At 37.0% G+C, this 17,020-nt stretch overlaps 1 protein-coding gene and 1 pseudogene across 1 annotated transcript; both read left to right on the top strand.

The window, feature by feature from the left end:
- Window positions 1-578: 578 nt before the first annotated feature.
- Window positions 579-1,748, top strand: LOC149098312 (phospholipase ABHD3 pseudogene; annotated as a pseudogene).
- A 2,203-nt stretch (window positions 1,749-3,951) lies between these two features.
- Window positions 3,952-15,066, top strand: LOC110051155 (uncharacterized). Its single transcript, XM_020757145.2, has 6 exons — window positions 3,952-4,316; window positions 7,478-7,812; window positions 9,579-9,692; window positions 10,991-11,095; window positions 11,661-11,745; window positions 12,789-15,066. The coding sequence occupies exons 1-6, from the start codon at window positions 4,210-4,212 to the stop codon at window positions 12,898-12,900; spliced, it is 858 nt and encodes a 285-aa protein (XP_020612804.2). The 5' UTR covers window positions 3,952-4,209; the 3' UTR covers window positions 12,901-15,066.
- The last annotated feature ends 1,954 nt before the right edge of the window (window positions 15,067-17,020 follow it).

Here is a 17,020-nt window from a genome sequence, read left to right as displayed (position 1 = left end):
AATTTTGTTTTGCCTCTGTAATATCATTACACGATCTGAATAATTTGAGGATAATCAAAGCGCGGAGTTTAATATTGGCTGGCCGGGAACACGCAGTTCGCAAACCGGAGAGCAACCACTGTTTAAATCTTCGATCGAACTTTCATGTTGAATTTGAAACTGAAAATACACTAAGCGGTCAATTTCCGATAGAAATCTTGTGAGGTAAATGCCATTCTTGCAAATAGTCGCTGCATATTTACGTTCAGAGTCACTCTGGTTCAGAGTAAAGACATACAAAGTCAAATACTGCTTCCGAACGCTACCCCCCTCCAAAAATCAATTTTGCTCGAAGACCGAACTGCAACGGAGTTTAGTTACCAGTCTTATGCTGCGTGTTATTAGATAGAACGCATGATATGATTGGCTCCGTATATCACATTACGTCAGAGGACATGTCTGCTACATAGGACATAACTGCAACGGTACAGCCATACACTGTCCCAACCTCGTTCCCAGGGTCCTCTCTCTTCCTTCCTTGAGAAGAGAGAGAACCCTGGGAACGAGGTTGGCACTGTCCCACTGAGAAATCGTGAATCATGGAGTCAGTTCTATGTTTTGCCGTTACCTCTATAGCCCTTTACATGGGATACTACTTAGCCTTCGTTGTGAGGAAACCGCAGATTATTTCCAAGCCTGGATCAGGCATTTCACTGTTTATCAAGGAACGCTGTCCATTTGTCAATCAGTTATATTGGCCGACATTTTGGTGTTTTGGAGGCCGTGCTCAGACGTTGGTAGCAAGTGTTCTGAGGTCACACCCCTTGGTTGTTTACGACAGAGAACTGATTCACACAAATGATGGTGGAGAAATTGCGCTGGACTGGGTTAATAACTCTGGCTCTAGCAATCCTCTGACCGTATTAATTCTGCCTGGTTTGACAGGAACAAGTCAACATAACTACATCCTTCATTTTGTGTTACAAATTACCCAGAAACTAGACTGCACTGCTGCTGTTCTCAATAACAGGGGATTAGGTGGTTTGATGTTAAAGACTCCGCGTGTATGTTGTGCTGCAGACACAGAGGACCTGGAGTATGTTATTTTTCATATTAAAAAGTCACGACCTAACCTTCTCCTTATGGTTACAGGCATCTCTCTTGGTGGCTTAATTTTGACAAACTTTTTATGCAAAATGGGAGAACAAGGAAAGAGTGATATCCATGATACAATCGTTGGTGCTGCTGTAATTTCTACTCCATGGAATTTATTCAAGACATCTAAATCATTGGAGCAGCCTTTAAATCATCTTTTGTTTAATCGTCATTTAACTAATCTTTTAAAAAATGTCCTTAAACAACAGCTATTGTCAAATAACTTTAATAAGTTTAAAATACCTTGTGACATGAATCAGGGTTTAAAATCAAGCACAGTGAGAGAATTTGATGATAGAATCGTGGCACCAATGTCTGGCTATAAAGACAGCAATGAATATTATGCTGCAGCAACTCTTCATAATAAACCCGTTGATAAGATTAATGTGCCGCTACTGTGTTTGAATGCTGCTGATGATCCATTTGCTCCAGAGGACTCCATTCCATATGATTTGCTTGGTAGGTGCCCCAATGTTGTAATGGTGTTAACACAATATGGTGGACATGTTGGTTTTACGGAGAGTTTAATTCCACGAGGGGCAGGATATATGGAAAAGGTAGTCCTTCAATATGTCCAAGCTTTATTTGAGCAATGGTCAACTAAAAGAGTATGAAAACAATAATTCTGTTTGTAAGGAAAACAGGGCAAAAAATAAAAAAAATAATAATAACAAAATGGTTGCCAATTTCAAATACCGGTACTTGGCATTTTTTCAAACAGAAATCTGTTTTACTTATTGTTAATTAATTAAGACAAAAACCGAACTTAAAACATTAGATAAAAAGTAAAAATGATTAGAGCATTTTTCAATTGAGTGTCGCAAAAACCAAAACCAAACCAATTACTTACCAGAGGGTGGCAAAGGGAGGGTACCAATCATGCATCATTCTGAATTTTTCTATTAAACCATGCATCATGGAGAATGTTTTTCACCAATCACGCGTCACATAAAAAGAGGTAAGTACATAGCTAATTTTACTTTCTCAACCCTAAAAGCATCCTTAAAAGGAGAACTCTGGTGATTCAACCATGAAAATGAATCGGCAAATATTCCAAACATTTTCCCCTGAAAATAAAAGTGATGACCCATATGGGAGACTGGGAGATTTGATCTGTATCCATGACGCTCCTGGTTTTCACGGTCTGTGAACAGGCTTCCAATGAGTGGGAAAAAAGGTAAAATAGGGCAAGCAAAGAAAGCCTGGTGAGGTAGGATTTTCCCCACTCCAGACCACTCTCAGCTATCTCTTCCCACTTGTTTGTTTCCTTCCCCAATACCACAATCAGGAGCCTGTTCACGGGCTAAGCTGGCAGAAATCTTGTATACGAATCGAGAAGATGTCTATGCCACCTTTTCCATGCTTTAATATACAGGCAATATTTTTGTCAAACCTTTACCCCTTTAAATCCTCTTCTGTGCAGCAATGTTTTTTTGTCTGTGAAGGACGTAACATGGCATGTGTAGTCTCTCTTTACTTAGAGAACTGCTTCACGAGTGGCATAAAATGACACCAATCTCTAATGTCTGTTATCATTTCAGCCCTTTTGGATGACATTCTTTCAGACCTTTCATACAATAGCGGGGATTCAGATGTGGTCTGATGCAATACCAAATATGATCGGACTACAAAATGAACAAAAATGACACTCGTCTGAAGCTTGTAGTCTTTGTTCAGCTATTTTCAATTGACTTATTCCCATTGAGTCACAATTGTTTGGACATTTTGTACCATGAAGATCCACAGAGATCAAAGACATCAGAGGTCAAGAAAAGGACGAAAAAGACCAGAAAATGGTGTCACATCTGCCCTGATTTAATGATCTTTTTTAAGACTCTGTTTACTAATTTACTTTGAATGTTTATCCTTCTAGTTCATGGACTGTTCACTTATCACGGAAATCTAATTGGAAGATCACACATCACATGCTTGTAAAATAGCAAATCACGCAGAACATTATGTCCCATCCCACGTCATATGGCTAATTTGGTCTCAAATAATATCACACATCACGCTGCTAATTTTGGGGCATTGTGCTAAAGCCCTTTGCCACCCTCTTACCAGTTACACTACTACTCAGCCAATCTCGAACCGTAGTTAAACTAGAATCAAAACCAAAGTTATTGTCTGATTTCTTTTGACACTCAATTGAAAACTGCTCTACTGTCATTCAAATCACCAAATAAAAGCCAATAAAAGTTCTTACCATGTCATTTGTTCTAGAGTGAGTGGTACCTCAAGTAGGCAGAAATTGTTTTCTGAAATGGTGGCGTAGGTACAACACCTTTCCCACCCCCACCCTTTTGTGCCCAAAGACTAATTAATTGATTGATATTTAATTAAACAAACAGATTAAGCCGTTTTAGGGGCCTAGGTATCCAACATTGCACTCTGCACTAAAAGTTAAAGGCTTGCCTTCTCTGTTGCCAGATTTCTAGTTTCAGAAATGCACATACCATGCGTACATAATTGAAGAAAATCCTTGTAATGTTTCTTATAATCACTCCTCAGAATGAGACCCCAGAACGACCCCCAGAACTGTGTTGATTCCCCTTGTAGGTGCATCATCTATGGGACTCATAATGTACCATATAAGGAATACTATTACAATACACCTCCGCAGAAAATTCAGAAACTGTGCAACAGAGCGTAACCTGAGTATCAGGCGTTTTTAGCGGGGTTGGAGGGGGGGGGGGCGGGGAGGGGAGGCATGGTCGGACAGAGGGAAAATAAGAGTCCCTTACTAGTACCGCTTAGGTGAGCTCGGAAGGGATGCGGGGAAGCTGAGTGAAGTTGCCTTCCTGGAGATATTTCGTGTGTTCTTAAACCACAAACTTCCCGTTTGTAGGGCGGACGTACAGCTTTAGGTGCGTAAGTGCTAGCGTATTTTTACGAATGACTCACTCAATATTCCTTACGGTTAAGTGCTTTTGAAAAATGAACTTTGGCATTCTAAACGTGCTGGTGATAAACGATACGTTTTTGGGCATCGCCGATGTGCGAGGAAATCCAGTGTGGGTAGACCGCCATTGATTCCCAGAGATGTAAACAGAGCGTAAGAGAATTACAAGCTTGATGTGCCCCAACGAAGTATTTTGGTTTCTACTACTCTTTTGCCATTTTCGGTCCGTATGGAATGTGGATTATTATGAGTCAGTGCAGTGGACACCACAGAACCCCAAGTAAGTTTGTAAAATAACTCAATGTACAGATGTCGTACGTAAGTTATTCTCAATACATGTAAGAGAGCTCATGTGGTTTCCAGTTTACCACCATAAAAAATGAAAAAAATAACCAATTCAACTTTAGCCGATGGTTTGCCTGTAAGAGACCATAATTTCTATCTACAGCAAGACTCTCTCACCTGTCTTTATCTTATTCTGTGTTAGAAATAAGCTCAAATGGAAAAGAAATGTTTTTTCACCCAACATTTTACAATAAGTCTTAATTGACAAATCCTGGTTCACTTTGTCTATCAACATGAACCGTGTAACAAGAGTGTGTTTGAAACACGAAATGGCAAACTGACAAAATGGCACTACGGTTAAGATTCAATGTGAGATGTGGGTGCCTGTGAGAGTAACCTTTACTATGGTTGAGAGAGCTATCCACTCTCAAGTCAGTGATATTTAGGATAACCAGAGCACTACTTAGGCAAACCACAGTGCCATTTCGCCATTTCACCAAATTTCGTGTTTTAAACATGTCCATATAACAATACAGGATGATGGAAACATGCATGTGATGACAGTTATGCGAAGACTGATGTTATACAACTGTTTTGAGAAAGGTTAATTATACTACACTGAAGCATCTATACTGGTATATAGAATTATATAGTAAGTCAAATTATTCTTGCAGTTTGATTTGTTCTTACTTAATATTTTTTGTTTCTTTATGATATTAAACAGCTAGATTTCATGCTGTTGTGCATCTGTTCAGTAGTAGATTACAGAAGGCGTCAAAATGTGGTAATAACATCAGTGACACACTTGCCTAACTGCTTGTGCATGTGCTACTTTTTTGTTCTTACTCCATTTTGATGTCAACAGTTTTTTTGAAATCAATTGTTTTGGCTTAGTGAAAAGTTAATCCTCATGCATAATTTATCCATTAGTAGGGTTCTTAATAACTTTTGATCATAGTTATAATATATAGATTTAGCCAAGCCTAAAGCAGAGCTCCTGATTGCAATAATTATTTTAAGTATGAAGGAAAAAAAGAGGATTTGTTTTTCTTGGATCAGAAACTCAAAAAATTATCAATAATTGATAATTTTTTGATGATCATTTGAAACAGAGCTTGATGACGAACCAGAGCAACAATTTGCAGAAGATCGTTTCAATCAATTAAAATAAAATCCGTCGGTGATGGTTGTCAAGTAAAGGAAAAATGTTGACGCCTGCGTTGAACCAATGGATCTGACTGGCATTGTTCGGTGGTTTAAATCAACAAATAGGTTTTTCTTATTAACAAAAATATAATAAACGAAGAGCAAAAAAAAAAAAGACAACGGGAAAAATTCAGGATTTGAACCGACGTCCTATACCATAATTCATGACATGCACGCGCTTTAAGCACTTGAGCCACGTAATACACACTAAAAAAATATGTCAAATTTACATAAAAATTTCCTTTTGTTTCGCTTCATTGCACACCATTCAACGACTCTTGGATATTTTCGCTTCGATTTTCTCGAAAACGAAAAACAAACTGGCGAAAAAAACAGCAAGGCATTGTTAGGTAAGTAAATTGAAAGCCATATGCAAACAATTGGGCACTTTTGACGAAAAAAATTTTTTGACCTAAATAGTCACTTAGGAGGGTTTTCCACTAGCATCTTCAATTGTAAGCATGTTATTGGTCAGCATGTGGTTTCGTTATTTTTTCCAGTTAAATTTAACAAAATACAGTCAAACCTCCTATAAGTGACCACCCAAAATGTCAATACATGGTGATCACTTACGGGAGGTGGTCGCTTACAAGAGCTTAGACCATATTGGGTCCAAATTTTGCCTCATTAGTGTATGGTAACTGCATAGACTTACCCATGTCTTAATGTTTTGTTCACGTGAAAAGTCAATTTTGAGAATAAATCTGGTACTACCCAGGAATGTGATAATGTTACAGCACTTTATTATCCAATATCTGCTCTATTACATGTATAGATCTGTAAAATGGTTGCTTACCAGAGGTTGAAAACAGTTGAAAATTTCAAACTTTTAGTTCTAGAAGTGGTTGCGGTCACTTATGAGAGGTGGTCGCTTACAGGAGGGTCAAAATGTAGTGATTTGACTTGGAAACTTTTCCACTGGTACTTTGGAAAACTGGTCGCTGAGGAGAGGTGGTCACCACAAGGGGTGGTCGTAACCAAGATTGTAGAAATTGCATAGTTACTCAATATATCAATTCCAAGAGACGATTGTGCAAGGAATATTTCGGTGGAAAAGTCAACAACATGCCCAGGGTTAATTTGCACCGAAATGTTGCCTTTGCATGTACTCCCTCCTTCTCCCCCAGAGTAATAGGGAGCTCAAGAAGCCACGACAGCGACGCTGAGGACAATGTTGATTAAAAAATGAGTTTATATTTTACCTACAAATCTCGCGGTAACCTAAAGTTATTTACTTTGTTTATCACTGTCACAACTATCACGAAACTGAATCTAGGACACATTGATAAATTCAAAATAAAAATTTAAAAGATTAGCCGTTGTGGTTCACATTCTCCAGACAACCCAGAATTTTTTCATTTCACATTGTTGTTCTGCCGAGGACGGCAAAGAAATGTACCAAGAATTATAACGCGCATGCACAGTCATTGTTCTCGTCATTAAACCATTTGTTTAACGACTTGCCGTTGCCGTTGCCATCGTGGTTTTCTTATTACCTGACTTGAGCCTGCAATCCAATGGAAAACCAGTACCTGGTCAGCAGTGAACTTCAAAAAAAACATACGTCCTCGATGAGCTCTTAACCTGAGCCTGCGATATGGTCACATGATACTGGTCAGTAGATGCCTTGTTTTGACAGGTGTTGGTTAACCATAACATGGATGTCCAATATCAAAGATGTACCTATGGTAATGGTGCTACTATCTTATTTTTCAAGGTATTAGGCTTGCCGTACGGACGTACAGACGGACATATGTATGTACGTACATATGTGCGGACAGTCACGTGACAACCAAATTTTCTAGATCGATGGGTTACCAAATTTTCAAAGGTATGGGGCTCAACTTGCGCGCCCATGACGTACAGGAGCTCTGCTAATAAATATGTGAAAATGCAATTTATTCTTCTGTTCAAATGTGAGTTAATTGCTTAAATATTCTTTTGCCCAAGGTTCCAATTCTCAAAAGAGGATATTCAAGATGGTAAAGCCTATTATAGACTCTCTGTATTAATGACTTCAAAAATGATTGTCATTTGTCCAAACCCCTCCACTTATTTGGAAAATGAGCAGCATGCTATCCCTAATGAACAACGTTACGAGGTTGTATGGTACGTGGATAAACAGAGTTTTCATGATTGCAAAGTTGGAAAACGCGAGGGAAAACTCAATGCTGTTTGGTTGCCCTGTGACACGCCAGACGTGCTAAAGTTTGTTACCCTGGTATTTCAGAGGTTCAGTCCCGATTCCTTGGAGTTTCAACCTGGCTCAGAACATTATTTTATTTGTAAGTAACTTATTTCTGAATCAGTTGTACAAGCTACTGTGTCACCAACTGGCCACAAAGATCTGGCTCAATTAACAGGGTGACTGTATTAAAGGGTTCTTTAAATTTAAAAATGACTGACTTGAGGAGCTTTTGTTCCATTTGGCCAGAATAAAGTGGCGTTAATAATGAGGTGGCCATATGAAGGGGTAGCCATAAGGTGGCATTTCACGATACAAAATTTATATAGAGCTCTGCAGGCATAACACACAATCCTAATAACTTATAACTAACGATAATCCTGTAACAGATAAATAACAGTAAAACTAATGATAAATAAGGCTATAACTAATGATAATCCTTTAGCCCCGCCAAAGTTACAGTTTAAAATGTGTGGAATAGAACTTCAATGTAACAGCACTTCTCTTACATAATGAACACAAGCTCAAACATGATGCAAGCAAAAAGACAGAGGCAATCTACATGAGAAAAATCTTTGATCAATCAAATAAGCATCTACAGTTGTAGCAATTTTCAATTTTCCATTTGGCATTTTTTTATTATTATTTTTTTAATGTACAGACTGGAACTCACATTCTGAGAAACCTTTGACAATCATTGATACATGTTGATGTAATGTATCAAACACGAGAGACAACATTTCATCGGGATATTCAAACACTGAGAAGAGAGTCGAAAATATGACGTGCAGCAGAGTATTTTTGACAAAATTCAAGGTGTTTGGATAGCCGATGAAACACTGTCTCGAGTGTTTGATATATCTTCTCAATCGAAACAAAAACTAAGGAGTACACGGAGAGGTAAAATCATTAAAATCTATGTTAATTAAGACCGGGTGTACAAACCTCCTTCACGGTTGTGATTTTCTTTGTTTTAACTTGATAAATTATTAATGAGTTTGAGAAGTGAACAGCCTGCAGTGTTACAAAACAACATATTATTCACTACTCATCAATATTAACAACAAACATAATTTTGTTTTTCCACAAACTTGTTGTTAGCACACATGAATGAGTGTGAATGAATAGCAATGAGTAATCACCTTATTAGACATTGATTACCCATTGATTAGTCATTGAGATGTCATCGATATCATTGATTAGTCAAGTCTAGTTGTTAGTAAATAGTGGACATTATATGGTCGCGAGAAGATATGAATTTTATGTTTGAGTGGCAGGAACAATATATTGTTCTTGCCACGAGAACATAAAATTCATATCTTTGAGCTAATGTGTAATGTTCTTTTTAATATATAGACATACTGATGATGGCGTTTTTGACAATTTTCCAAAGATTTCCGACCACTTTCCGAAGATTTCTGAAAATTCTCCAAAACTTGTCCGAAGATCACATGAACTTTGCTGAACGTTTTTCAAAAATTTCCGAACATTGCTGAAGACTTTTGAGGAAGATCCGAAGATGTTTGGATCATACACCGACAAATTTAAGTACAAATTAAGAGACAAAATTATTTGATATCAGCAAAATTATCAATATCTTCACTAGTGAGGATATGGAAAATACGCCACCTGAGTTGTGGATGTGGTTTCGTATGAATTTTACAAGTGGCGTATTTTCCAGTAAAACACTCATGTCTATAGAATAACACTTGAGGTTTTTAATATATTGACCCTGGATATAGTGAACCAGTTTCCCCAGTTTCTTAGCACTTGTTAAATCAAGGTTCCACAGTTATTTTGTCTTCATATTGACTTCAAATTGTTAAGCAGCTAAGTCTTTCATACAATACTTCTTCTTCTTTCTAGCAACAAGTAATGGCAGACAAGATTCGTTAAACAGTACGTCAGGTGGTCACTGTGATGACATAACAAATGGCATTTCGATGAAGATGATGATTTACGTTTGTACCAATGAAACAGGTACACATATTACTGCAAGGACATAGCTAAGGGGGTCTTGGGGTGTCCATGAGCCCCCTTTTGTAAGCCTTTTTTTAAGCAAACAACCTACAACAGACGGCAAAAACCAATGACAATCTGGTTTCTCTCACTTTGACACAGTATGACCTGGCTACACCCCTGTACTGGTATTAACAAATAAGATCGAGTATGGCCAGAATTTGAACAGTAGAACAGGTAGACATCTCTTAGCAAACAGGATTCTAGTCAGGTCATGAACAATACCTGCAGTCAAAGAACAGTACCTCCAGAACCGGGTGCAGGGGTGGCCAGTACTCTATGTAGTTTTGTATGGGGAAGCTCTGCCCCTAGGTCCAACCCCTTACCCTTTTGTATACCACTCGGACAGAAAAGGTACCCTTTTAATATAGAAAAAAGGTACCCTTTCACATACCTACTTAAGAACACTGCATCCCTTTTCTAAATCCCTGGAATGAAGTCAATGAACAATACTATGGGAGGACATCAAGCATTACCAGAAGAGACGTTAACCAAAGAAGAGGTATCATTTTTTCGGTTCCTATAACTTAAATTATTATCCACGACAGACTACCCTTTCATATCCTTCAACTTGTGAAATCCCTGCTCTTTTATATACCTAAAGGTTGAAAAAGGTACCCCTTTTGACCAGACCCTCCCCGTATAGGCTGTTATAGGGAGTACCCCTCCCCCCTGGCCTCAGAATCACTGATATTTCTTAAAAGCAATCAATATTTCAAGTATGTGGCAAAGAATGCTCTTAGTCCACAGAACAATCTTTATCATTTTAGGCCAGAAGGTGGCATAATATTGTCAAGTAATCCAAGAAGGTCATTACCGGTACCTTGATGCTTACTCCTAATTCTATTCAGACATACAAATGAGAAAAAATGCGGAGAGCTTAACATTCTGTCCAAAGGATGCAATATCTGATTGAATACTGTATGAAAGATTATTCTGAAGGATATTATTAAAATGAGATTTGAGTAGCACACATTGTCACATTTGGATTGTTTGAGTTTGATTCTCACACACCTTTGTTGTCACAATTTGTCGTTATTGAAGTTTTCATCATAATTCAAGTTTTTCTGTGGCTACTTAATGACAATGAGACAATGATGGGTTGGATCTTAAATGCAGCTTAAATGCTTTAATCATTATTATCAAAAGTTACTATAAATTAGCTTCCGGGTTAAATCTTAAAACTTGATTTCCTGACTTTTCAATCTTATTATTAATAAGAACTTAATCATTTCAGTTTATCGATTTGTTTCTTTTAGATCCTGCATGTAATGAGAAAACAGAGCCTCCTACTACAGCGATAACAGAAAGCACTACAAAAAAAGGCCCAGCAACACAAGCTGTAAGAAAGTCAGCTTCATCAGGTTAGTAATCAGAGTGAAATCAATGACATTCAACAGTCTGATAGTGACAGAGAAGTGGACTTCACCTGTTTATTTCTGCTAATACATGGGCTAAAGGGGCAAGGTGTCCAAATGGTTAGTGAGCTGGATTCCTGATAGAGCAGTCTCATTCCAATGGTGCTCTCACGGTGCTTCTCTCCACCCAGGTGTAGAACTGGCTACTACCAAATTTAATGTGGGGGAATAGCCCCACAATAGTCTAGCCCACTATCCATTGTCATCTGTTCCTTGCTATGCCATGGGAAGCATAATGCCTACACAGTATTCCTCCAGCTGCCACCAGTGTTGGGCCTCACTCCATGATAGATGAGCTGAAGCCAGCTCTTTTGCTGTAGTCCTTCTCCAGGTTATTGTGGGTCTCCAGACCACTTCCTTTTCCCATCTGGGGTAACCAGGGAGAGTAGAAATACCGAGAGTACAACAAGCTCCTGCAATGCTTTGGGACACTTTAGCCCAATACAGACTCCTTTGTGAACATAGTAGGCTAAAAGACTGGATCCTTGAATGTGTTTTTCTTGTTTTGTAGATATTTGGCATCTTCTTACTATCATCCTTGGAGTCAGCATTGCAGTTTCTCTTATGATTCACAGTGTGTGCCTTGTTGTGGTTTGGTAAGATGTTCTTGAATAATAATTTTTTTTTACCTAGAAGTTCCACTTAGAGACTCTTGCGAGTCAATTAATTCTTGTTTTAATTCTTAAGGGATGAAACCTGACAGGTTGTAGTCATTGAACTGGCAGCTTGTAAACAGCGCTATACTGTGGGGCAAAGTTAGCCAAAGTAAACTTAGTCTTGCATTACTTTGGCAATGTATATTTGAGTAATAATGAGAACACTTACACCCATGAATACAAATTCAAAGGTCTCACTCTTGTTTTCTGAGTGGCTATGTGCAGCTCACAGTCTCGATTTTTTCACAGACCAGTCTCAGAGTTTTGTACCTTTTTAAATGTGGTTTATGTGATATATTGGACTATGTTGGATACACCAACCAACACTTACATCAATGTATTGTTGAACACAGTAGTACCCTGAATTCGTCCATTGGTAAACACATGCTTAACACCCACAGGATCTCAAAACTGGTTTTAATTAACGACTTTTCAGAATTGAAAAAATCCCGCAACAAATTTGATTGTCTTAGCCATGAAATGCTAATTATTTAACATCTCAAACCAACTCTGAACATGCAAATTAAACTGACCCTATCCATGCGAAACTATTAAGTGAGATCACACACAAATGTCTATTATACTAGTTCCACTAATTTATATTCACACTGTGATAAAACTGTCATTTTTACCTTGATAATGCTGTTAGCAACATCAAAATGTTGGACAACTATAGTTTTATTATAATTTCTGCTGAAGTTTTTCAGTAGATCACTGTCTCAGAGTGTCAATTTTTTGCAGGGCTAAGAAAGTCTCAAAGTCCCATTTTGTTTGTTTGTTTTTATAAATGACATCGCTGTCTTGCAGTTAAAAAGCCAAAATGTTTTGGGCTAGTAAAGGAAAACGCTGGTCTCACCTTCTCGTGAAAATCAAGGTTTCGTGCAATCTCCTTTTGTCACTTTTGTGTACAACAGTAACAATTGTAGGAAACAGCGATATGACATTATCATTTACATTGATTACCTTGCTGTATCTTTTCATAGCCACAAGAGAACTAAAAACAAAGCAAGTGAAAAAGCCATGCCTCGTCCAGAAACAGATGTGAATGGTGTTGAGAACGTACAAGTAAACAACATAAACTCAAACAGAGTCTAGGCTCTATCAAGAGCCTCTGTGAAAAGGCATTAAACTCAGAGAACTATGCAACATATATGGAGAAAAGCAAGTTAATTTAAGGGCTACAGTCTTCAATATTTTTAAATAATGCTTTGTAATGCACTGTTCCATAAGATATCCATGATACCTAACTCTAGGGAAGGCCTTTGGAAACTCTCAGCAAGAAGGACGATTAAAAAGTCAATTAGTGTTTAAAGGAAATACTTTCAAAGTTAAACTGGGATTATTTCTAGAGGTAGAAAGGGTTCAAAACCAAGAAATGTTTTGTCAGAGGGGAATGGACATTTTCTGGATATTGGTGCTACATGTAATTGAACATAAAATGAGAAGAAAGGTGAAAAATCATCTAGGAAGCTTCTCCAAAAAGTAATTAATTTGATGTATAACCTTAGAAAAGCTTTGACTACCGCTCACCATCAGGAAAGAAAATTTTGTTTTCTTGTTTGTGTCATAAATTTGGAGCTTAATTGAAACTGAAGAATAAATAGTGGGATTTTCATCACCATCACAGATGATATATGTAGTTCCTTTGAAATAAAAATCAACATTGAAATATTCAAGAAGTATTTATTGCTATTATTTTATCAATCTGGTGGTGCCACTGGAGTTGTTTAGTTTCATGAATGATCCAGTTCAGGGCCGGGTTGTTCAAAGCACAGTTAAGCTAACCCAGGATTAGCCAGAATTTTGATTTCAGTTTTGAAACTTTTCAGGGAGGTTTTCTGTTCATATTGTTTGTCCTTTAGTTTTAAGTGTGAATAATGCCAAACCACACAAAACATGGGCAGTGAAAAACATTTTTATTCCAGAAAAAAGGAATACTTTGGCTAACTTAAATTGTGGATTACCATTAACTGGCTTTTGAGCAACTCAACCCAGTATCAGAAGTTTAAATAGATCTGTGTATACATGTGTTTGCAAGCCGTTTAGACTTGGCAATGTTTGTTTGGTTATCTTTTATCTGATTGGTTCCATTTGGCATAATGGACCATTTAAAATGAAAAAAATGTGTGTGTTTGGTGAACCTGTTAGAGAGGATTTAATCTGGTTGTATGACCCTTAACATATCCTGAACCTGTACCTTCAAAATTAATCAAGTATCAGCCTCAATCATAATATTTTATGCACAGATTGAAGACAAGAAAAAAAAATGTTTGTCTCCCTCTAGAGAAAATGCCAACAGAGTTGCAGCTGTTTTGTAGAATGATTTATTGTATAAATATGTTAGCTTACAATGAACGTTTAGCAGTGAAAGACAGTCTGCAGAGACTGACTTGATGATTCAAACCACAAGCATGTCAAGCAACTGTCATGTCATTTTGGGATTTTTAATGACTTTTTAAATAAACTTTAACAGTACGTATTTTGAAAGTTATATAAAATAACTTAATGGCAAAAAAATGGAAATTTCTGTTGCTGACTTGAATGGTGGTGATTCAAGTAAGCGTAATTTAATTGCCATTGATACTGAAAACTTTAAAATTCTCAAAACCACTCCAACAGTAGAATGTAGTCTTGTGGAGCCACCCTTAGGGAACATAAAGGCTCTTCATGCACAAGCTCCAGGTGTAAAGGAACCACTGTTCATATTATTTGTAGAACTATAAGAATTGATTTAGCATCACATTTCTGCACAGAAACAGCTGTTCAGATTATATTATGTCCAACATGTCATTTTGAAAGCAGTTTTGAGCATATTTTTTTTTTGAGTTATTGTAAGTTTTTATTTTTAACAGTGGGGCAGTAATTGTTGTAGACTCGCTTTCCTGGAAACAGTGATCAATGAATTAATAACCGCTTTTAATTTGCTCAGTGATGCTGTTGGTGTTTCACATTGGGGATGAGTAGTTGAAGGCATGCAAATAATAAGGCGTTTAAAGCTACTACTGACAATATAGTGTTAGCTTTTGTTGAGTACTCCTTAAGCTTCCTTACAAGCTTTGTTAAAAAAAGTAATTTTTTAGCAAAATGTTATAAAAATAGCTAAAAGGCAAGAAGTTATCTTATAGATAATAAATCCTAGATCAGCTGATTTTCAGTGTTGACAAGCAAATGTAATGCATTTTAGGCTCATGAGCCTGTTAGTTAATGATGGTGAATCATGTTAAACTTTGCAATACAGCAATAAAATGTTAAATGCCTGAACTACTTTTTGTCACATTTATTTAGTGGTGGTGCAATTATTTGGTGGCAATGTCTCTTACACTTGTGTGCAGGTTTGCAGATGTATGGAATTAAATAAATAAAATCCATAGACCCTATTCATAAATATAAATGGCTGCCAATTTATAATTCTTTTGTATGCATTTAAATTAGCCCAACTAACCTCGTTTGAGAGTAAAAATTCTTTTGAATTATCAACTCAAAAACGAGGTTAGTAGGGCTAATTTTAATACTTACAAAATAATGTTTAATTGGCAGCCACTTATGAATAGGGTCTATGGAAAAAATAATTGAAAATTAATTGCTATATGATATCAGACACAGACTAACATGTTTGAGCAACACAGTTTATTCACTAGCAGAATGTGACACTGGCACTAAACTGCTTGAGTGCACTGGAAGTAAAGACAGATAGGGGTATGATCTATATTTAAGATAAGATAAGATAAGATAAGAGAGATAAGATAAGATAACTTTATTTATACACGGTTTTTCCATTAGTCAACAAAGTTATTGGACTATCTACCTATCTGCCTAACTACAATAAAAATTTAAAAAAAAAATGCTTTTCATGTAGGCCGTGTCTGAAAATTCACTTAAAATTAAGGTATTACTTTAAACTGTGGTGACTTAATTTAGATTTGAAATTGGTCAGTTACGTTGTCACGACATACGAATCTTGATCTCAGATAATCATGTGTCATACCATTTAATGTTTTATACATTACGATAGACTTCTGTTCCAATCTTTGATAATAGAGTCTTTACCACCCTAGTGCCCAGAACAAATCATCCAAATTACTACAACAGCTTGCAGACATTAGGGTCTGAGCTGCGCAATTTTGAAGCCTTTGCAGTTTTTTCGGAAAGGCCCTTACTGATAAAGTTTCCCCACACTACATTGCAATAATCAAAATGTGGTTGATTAAGGCTATTATGAACTTTGATTAAAACATTAAGTGGAGTGAGATGCCTCGTTTAATTGTAAATTACCAGTTTCAGTTTATCTGTAAATTACCAGTTTAATCTCAGGTAATCTCTATACCATTCCTCGTCTGAAGCAGGATACTGTAAACGGTCACTTATAAGACCTTGTAAGCCTTCCTGGATATAGGCCCATTTACCTGTAAGCAAAGCATTACTTCTGATTATGGGCTTCCCCGGATATGAACCCTCCTCTAGTTTAAAATGAAGTGAAATCAGTTTTTATTTAACAAATAAAAAAGACTACGCTGTGTATTACACTGAGATAAAACACGACAGGCATTTGAGAACACAAGGGAAATGTAGAGAACACTCACCACAGGCGAGTGTTTTTTACGTTACTTGAATGTTCTCAAATGTCCCTCATGTTTTATCACAGTGTAATACATGGCTTAGGCTTCTTCATTTGCTTTATGATACAGAGGTAATGTGGCAAAAAACAATAAAACACGCTTTTTCTTTGTTTTATACTCTGATAAAACATGGGTTTTCGACCAATCAGAGCGCACGCAGGGTTTTATCTATATTATAAGATGTTTTAAAAGCTGAATTAAAATTTGGAAAAGTTTTTTATTCTGCTTATAAGGTCCCCCACCCTACCCTCCTCGTCACTTATATACCTGTATGAGATATTTTGAAAGGCTGTTTTAAATGTCCAAATGACAGTGTTTTCTACCCTTTTCTATTCTTCAATATATGAGAACCTTACCCTTTTATAATTATATTCCTCTACCCTGAAAAATGGACATCTCCTGTAGTCCGACATAGGGATTGCCACTCCCTTCCCTCTCCGAGATTCAATCATTCGACTATGATTGTAATGATTTAAATCACTTCGCTGTCCATCTTACTTGCCTAACAGTTCAACAGGTTTTTTGTGTGCATTGCGGTCCTATAATGTTCTAATTGAATCTCCTTACATAACATAATTTATTAAAAATGCTACGACCGC

Source organism: Orbicella faveolata, unplaced genomic scaffold, assembly GCF_042242905.1.
Source record: "Orbicella faveolata isolate gen_17 unplaced genomic scaffold, um_ofav_v1 contig_46, whole genome shotgun sequence".
Lineage (NCBI taxonomy): Eukaryota > Metazoa > Cnidaria > Anthozoa > Scleractinia > Merulinidae > Orbicella > Orbicella faveolata.
The sequence above is the reverse complement of the archived record's forward strand: the minus strand, read 5'-3'. Positions and strand labels throughout refer to the sequence as shown.